A 7,440-nucleotide genomic window follows, 5' to 3' on the forward strand; every position below is an offset into this window, starting at 1 on the left:
AACTCTCTTCGACCTTTTTTAATGAGATCGGTACCTAAGGGACCGCGTTTCAAAAAAAAACAATGCAACAAAATCTGACGGCTCAGCTAGCTGAGTTTTAGCAAAACCGATATTTATTGGGCAGTGGATGGATCCCATCAAAGTCCAAGTTAAACCTGCTATATAAAGCTCCGGGGCAGCAGAAACACAGCAGCAGCAGAAGACAGAGGAGCAACCAAAACCTGAGGCGAGCTCAGAGTTCACAGAGGACGCAGCGACTACCTTCCGCCTCTGAAAAATCCATCACCTCCTAGTCAAGACAGCTCGCCGGCGACATGGACGCCATGGAGAGAGGCGAGCACGCGTTGCTCCTGCCCGAGGTAACGGTCGTCGAGTCGATTAATTACCTCCGCCGATCTTCCTCCTCCTCCTCCCCTGCTGCCACATGATCGTTCTTGAACTTGTCAACACAGATTCTGTTCTCGTTCCTAACAATTTCTGCAATGTCTCTGTTACAGAGTCACGACCCAAAGATTCAAGAGGACGATAGCCTGCAGGTGCCGCTCCTGAAGCATAAGAAGCACGGCGGCAGCAGCAAGGCACCCGCAGTAATTCTATGTAAGCAAACCTCCATCTTGTACAGATTCAAGAGGACTATCTTCTTGAAATTGTTTCTTCAGTTAACAAAAATGTACAGTACTTTTGAAAATTAAATGGAGGGGAGCTAGTGGTTTAACTGAACTGTGCAGTGTTCGAATGCCTGGAGAGCACGGCGTTCAATGGCATCTCCACCAACCTGGTGGTGTACCTGGAGACTGTCCTCCACGGCACCAACCTCGCCAGCGCCTCCAACGTCGCCACCTGGTTCGGCACCAGCTACCTCACCCCGCTCTTCGGTGCCATCATCGCCGACACCTTCTGGGGCAACTACAACACCATCCTTGTCTCCCTCGCCGTCTACCTCCTCGGCATGATGCTCGTCACCTTCTCTGCGTTCGTGCCCACGACCACGGCGGCGCTGTGCGCGGCGGGTGCCTCGTGCGCCACCGCCGGCACGTGGCTGCTGAGCTCGCAGACCGTGGCTTTCGTGGGGCTGTACCTCGTGGCGATCGGGTGCGGCGGGGTGCGCTCGTCTCTACTGCCGTTCGGCGCGGAGCAGTTCGACGACGAGATCGCGGCGGACCGGGAGGGCAAGGCCTCCTTCTTCAGCTGGTTGTACCTCTGCGTGAGCTTCGGCCCCATCATCTCCGGTGTGTTCCTCGTCTGGATCCAGCAGAATATCAGCTGGGGCCTCGGCTTCGGCATAGCCACCGCCTGCATCGCGCTCGCCTTCGCCGCCTTCGTGCTCGCCACACCCATGTACAAGCGCCGGATGCCCACCGGCACGCCGCTGAAGAGCCTCTGCCAGGTCGGTACCGCCGCGTGCAAGAAGATCAGCATCAAGGTGCCCGCCGAAGCCGGACACCTCTACGAGGTCAGCGACAAGATCGACACACCCCAGCCCAAGATCGCGCACACCACCGACTTCAAGTTCCTCGACAAGGCGGCCGTCGTCACGCAGTCGGACATGGAGAAGAGGCCGGAGGAAGCGACCTCGTGGAAGTTGTGCACCGTGACTCAGGTGGAGGAGCTCAAGATCCTGCTCCGCCTGCTGCCCGTCTGGATCACCAGCGTCGTCGTGTCATCGGCCTTCTCGCAGATGAACACCACGTTCGTGCAGCAGGGCAGCGCCATGGACATGACCATCCTGTCGGTGCCGGTGCCCGCTGCGTCGCTGGCCTCCTTCGAGGTGATGTGCGTCATCACATGGGTGCTCCTGTACAACAAGGTGATCGTGCCGGCGTTGAGGAGATTCTCCTCCAGTGGTGACGGCGAGCCGTCGCCGCTGCAGCGGATGGGTGCCGGGCGGCTCCTCATGGCGCTCACCATGGCGGTGGCGGCGCTCGTGGAAATGAAGCGGCTGGACAGTGCGGCGCGTGGGGAGGAGATCAGCATCTCGTGGCAGCTGCCGCAGTACTTCTTCCTGGCCGGCGGGGAGGTCTTCTGCTACATCGCGCAGCTAGAGTTCTTCTTTGACGAGGCGCCCGACACCATGAAGAGCATGTGCACGTCGCTCGCTCTGCTCACCATCGCGCTGGGGAGCTACATGAGCTCCTTCATCTACGCCATCGTGGAGGCCTTCACGGCGACGGGAGACAGCCCCGGGTGGATCTCCGACGACCTCAACAAGGGCCACCTGGACTACTTCTTCTGGGCCATGGCTGCAATGTGCACGCTCAACTTCGTCGTGTACAGCGGCATCGTCAAGAACTACAGGCTCAAGACCGTCATCTCGTGATCGCTCGCGCAAGGATTCAGGATTCCATTACATTACATTACACTGTATTATACAAGAAACAATAGTTAGGAGTAGCCAGGTACATTTATAGACAAGAAACGGTGAGAAGAAAATGTAAGATATAGATTTCTTTTCAGGGGCCGCAGTACAACCAATGGATGAGTAAAATGCATGATTACCCCCTGTACTTGCTGGCTAGGTCCAAAATGTTCCTGTAACTCAGGAAGTGTATCAATATGGTCCCAATACTTGTTAATGCAGTGTCAAAACGGTCCTCAAACTTGTTGCATCGATCGTGGCATACGGTCACACATATGCTTCACGTATACAACAACGTACTAGACGTGAAACGTCAGCATTCTACGTGGGTGTTACCTGTTGGCGTGAGAAAGATTATTTTTTGAAACAGATTGTAGAGTGTGGGAGGGGATAGCTCTAGTTCTTCTTCAAACAAAGGTACAGTCTTTATTATCTATGATTTTAATCCATGTCCTTCGTCACCGGCTGGTGTCAACGGACTAGCGTCGTCTCGACTATTCTGCAACGAGCAAAACAGAGAAAGAACTATGCTGGGACTCAAACAAAGGTGCGGTCTTTATTATCTATGATTTTTATTTTGTTGCTTTTCTATGTCGTACGTGTCATGTCGTCTCCCTGGACTTATCTATGTAGGATACCCATCTATGTAAGGGTACGGCGGTTTGCATCTTATTTATGTAAGTTATTATGTGTGTTCAAAAATATTCGTGCCTAAAAAGATCATTTGTGTGTGTTTCCAAAAAATACATTATGGCAGTGCAAACATGCTTTTCCAAAAATTCATTACAAAACATAGAAAAATCACTCTCACGCATGTGCAAACATTCAATACAAACATGCGTTTTTAAACCCTAGTCATGGGCTCACTATGTATAGACTCCTTCCCTTTCCATGTCAAAGTCTTTCCATCTAGCCTAACGGGTACCAGCGCAGCCAGAAATGCCACAAACTCACCCGTCTTGGATTTGAGTCCCAGCCGACACTCGGCTCTTGGCTCTGAATTTGTCCCACAGCGAAACCTTTTTTTACAGAAAGGCAGAGGAGAGAGTTGCACTTCATTGATCAAATTTTCTGAATTTCTCTTTTCTCACCTTTTTCAACATTTTTTCATACAATTTCAAGCTTACAAATTCCTCCCAAATTCATGCCTTTCCATACAATTTCAACATTACGCCCAGTGCAATTATCATACCTACAAATGACCAAATGTAATTGCAAATGGGTATTTCTGCTTGATCTTCGAGCTTCCTAATCTTCTGGTTCAACCTCCTAAGCTTAACATCTACCTCTATGTCATTGCGTCCTCTGCCCTCTGTCTCTGGCACGACGGACAAAGGAATATCGGCATCGCTACGCGCTCCGGCCTCTGGATCCGCGAGGTGGCGCGGGAGCTAGAAGAAGACATTGAGCTCGGAGCCGAAGAAGATCTCAACGCCTCCGCGCCCTCCACACCGTCGTCACCGCGCCCTACACCGCCCGGAGATGAAGGGGATCTCGACGCCACCCTCTCGGTCTCCTGCGCCCGGCTCCTAGCTACCAACTATGGTCGATGCCCACCTCTACGTGTGTCCGCCTCCAACCCCGTCCCTCGCTCGGTTGATTCGTTGCTCACCGCTGCGAGCCTCGGGGGCGCGCGCCGCCGCTTTTATCGCAGACCCACGGCCAACAACGGCTCTCTACTGGGTCCCATAAGCCACAAGAGCAACAACTCTCTGCTAGGCCCCACAAGCCACGAGAGCAACGTCCAGCAACGGTCTAATCATGTAGCGCATCTCCGCCTACCGCCTGGTCCCATCTTTAAGGATCTAGTCACACACGTTGACCTGATGGAGACGACAATACTCACGGAACGAGTAGCTGCGCACAGACTAGGGGCAAATCTGATGATGATTCGTCACTGAGGGCAAAATTGAGCATATAGACACCACCAAGGGCAAAAAGATAATTAACCCACATTGAGAAAGGTTATATAAATGTCGGCCTCTAATTCCGTATGAACGTGCATCAGCTGTGATGGTTAATTAGCAGGCGCAGGCGGATACATTACAACCAGCCGGGGATCCTTGTTTCGAACCCTAAATAACTCAATTTTATTTTTACCTATTTCTTTCCACTTGGTGACAAGTGGGCCATGTGCTGATGCGGCACACACGGCACGCTTCTTTATGCGCAAACGTATGCCAGGACCGGTGCAACAAGTTTGAGGACCGAATAGAGACCATATTAACAATATTGGTACACTTCTTGAGTTCGAGAACCGTTTTGGTCCTAGCCAGTGAGTTTGGGGGGCAATGGTGCATTTTACTCACCAATGGATTGGCAGAAACATACTTTTGGATTTTTTATGCCTTTTTATTTTCTCCATCCAATATTAAATCTATCTGTATATACATACAGATATAAAAAAAATGAGGGGGCCTGATTTAATTAATCTTGACCATCAAACCATGTCAATCCAACGCTCTAGGTTACTCTAGTAGTGAGCACTCAACACGTTTAGTGTGTAATTATATACCCAATATGAAAAGACTCAAAGAGGCTGATCCAATTAATCCTGGCCATCAAACCATGTCAATCCAACGCTCTAGATTTCTCCAACGATGAGCTCTCAACATGTTTAGCATGTAATTAATATAATACCAAATATCAATGTTTGTGCTAATCACATATTAATTAGTATCAACATCCAAGTACGTACATGATGACAATGGTGGCAATGGTGAAAAAGTGGGTGAGTTAGTAGTGTTTTATCGTACGTACATGATGACAATGGCGGCAATGGTTCAAAAGTGGATGAGTTAGTAATGTTTTATCGTACATACTTGATGATAATGATGTCAATGTAGGCAACGGTGACAATGGTTGAAAAATCGCAGAGTAATTGATATCCAACCTATTAATATCAACATCCAATTAATTTCCTTCTCAATATGGACATGCATTGCACCGTCGCATTTACTAATTAAACAAAACATCCCAAAAATTAGAAGGAAAAGAAACAATAATATACAAAGGAGATATAAAATGGCTACAAACCCGGCGATTGCAAAAGACACGTCAAGAGAGGTTTCCTGGTTAGCAAACATCAAAACAAGCAGTCATAGGTCCCCTAATAGGCAGTACGAGCAACTCTAACCGGTCGACCTAAATAGACGGTAATTTTGTCCGTTTTTATCCGTTTGGGTCAACCGCCCGCTCCGCGTTTGTCCGCTGTTTTTTAGTCGATCGTGCGCCCAACACATGTGACCCATTTATGTTCGCATATTTAAGATTGAAAAGGCCTCCATGTCGACGCCTAAAAGTTCATGTCGGCACCATGCCAGCGGACGGCATACATTGCCAGCTTACAGAAAACCACCATGCAGTTCATGCTGGCACACTTGTCAGCGAACAACACATATGCCAGCACACCAAAAAGGACGGGAATTCGACCACGCCATGTCGGCCCGTGGTCATGCCAGCAAACTTGCGAGCATAAAAAAAGGGATTGTGACCTCCGTCGCAGATCACAACTGGTCGAACTTGAGTATTCCGGCCTGCATTTTCTCGAACCATAGCCTCTTCCTCGACGACACGGTATCCAAATCAACATTCATGATCTCCACGCTCGTCTTCATTCTTGCGAGGGCCACTTCTTTCGCCTTGGTCTTGGCATTCGTGGCCTCGGTCTCGAGCATTTTGGCTTGCTTCGCCTCCTTCAACTGAAGCATCTGGGCTTGCCTCTCCACGTCCATCTCGAGCCTCCTCCTTTGGATTTCCATAAAGGCATTCATTTGCTCTTCCTTTTCTTGTCGGCGCTTCTCCTCCCTCAAGTACTTCTTGCTTATCATGCCCTCCATCTTTTCAAGCAAGGCGATCGACGCTGCGTCCCGCTTGTCCTCCTTCTTTAAGTTGGTCTCCCCCCGCGGCCGAGCCTTCTCGCCATCACCATGGTCCTCTACAGCTTCTTTCCCCCATGCGCCAAGAGGGCGACATATTGCGCCTTAAACTTCTCCTCCCCCTTGATGATAGTCCAACAATGGGAGAGATGGAAGGCCTTGTCGTCGTGTTGAACCTTGAATGCCTCCAAAGCTTGAAACACCTACATATCAAACCAAGCAAGCACATGTGGGCAAATGGACATGCAATCCACGAAAAAAATGCGTGGCACCAAAAGGGAATGAGAGGGCATGCATACCATGTCTTGCATGCCGAGGCTGCTCACGGGGCGTGTCTTGATGCTCTCATAGGTGGCACAAAAATTGTTGCACTCTTGTTGATCACCCTCCAACGCTTCGAAAGTGATACCCATCCACGCTTTCTTTGCATTTAGTACGGGGGAAACTTCTTGCGCTCATGGAACTCAAGAGGAACACGAGTCCATAAGGCTGACCACTTTTGTTCAGCGCCGACCTTTGGGTCTTTCCCGGTGTCCCTTCAACACTCACAAAGGAGCATGTCCTTGGTCGGCGTGTATGCCTTCGTCCGTTTGCTCTTGCGCTTCGTCTTTGCCCCGACAACAGTTTGGTTGGCAAGCTCCTCCTCGAACAAAGGCTCCTCGTCGATGTCCATGTCATCCTCCTCCTCCACAAGGCCATAGTCCTCCGGGAACTCATGGTCGAGCAGGAAGCCGTCTAGGCTGACCTGATCTTGCATGAAGGTGTCATGTGGATCATTGGTGGCTTCCGTGAATGGCACTCGGCCGTCCTGGCTTTGGATCTCATCGGGATCGTACGTAGCCGCAGAGTAAGCACCAGCCGCCGGTGCCGCCTTCGAAGATCACGTTATCGAGGAAACGGTTGGCCGTGTCATCATCGACGGCCGCATGCTTTTCGTCGAACAGATTGCGGGCATCACTGAGCATGTCCACTGGCATCTCGTGGTGGTGTTTCCTCATGCCTCCGGACGATGATACGCCTGCCATTGGTGTGGCGTTGAGGCCAGTGGTCACCGGCGCGGGCGTGGAAGGGGCCACGATGCTCACCTCCAGCGAGCATTCCCCGGAGAAGCGGCTTCCTTGAGGGTAGACGTGGAAGCCGGGAATCGGCTGCGTGTAAGACACGCGCATCGACTCCGGCGGCATCATCCGCGGATATGCTGACAAG

At 50.9% G+C, this 7,440-nt stretch overlaps 1 protein-coding gene across 1 annotated transcript; it reads left to right on the forward strand.

Annotated features, from left to right (window-relative positions):
• Positions 1 to 209: 209 nt before the first annotated feature.
• LOC123403841 (protein NRT1/ PTR FAMILY 8.3-like) lies at positions 210 to 2,354 on the forward strand. The gene is made up of 3 exons (XM_045097764.1): positions 210 to 359; positions 498 to 597; positions 729 to 2,354. Exons 1-3 carry the CDS (start codon positions 315 to 317, stop codon positions 2,315 to 2,317), a joined length of 1,734 nt encoding a protein of 577 aa, XP_044953699.1. The 5' UTR covers positions 210 to 314; the 3' UTR covers positions 2,318 to 2,354.
• The last annotated feature ends 5,086 nt before the right edge of the window (positions 2,355 to 7,440 follow it).

The sequence above is a fragment of the Hordeum vulgare genome, chromosome 6H, assembly GCF_904849725.1.
Source record: "Hordeum vulgare subsp. vulgare chromosome 6H, MorexV3_pseudomolecules_assembly, whole genome shotgun sequence".
NCBI lineage: Eukaryota > Viridiplantae > Streptophyta > Magnoliopsida > Poales > Poaceae > Hordeum > Hordeum vulgare.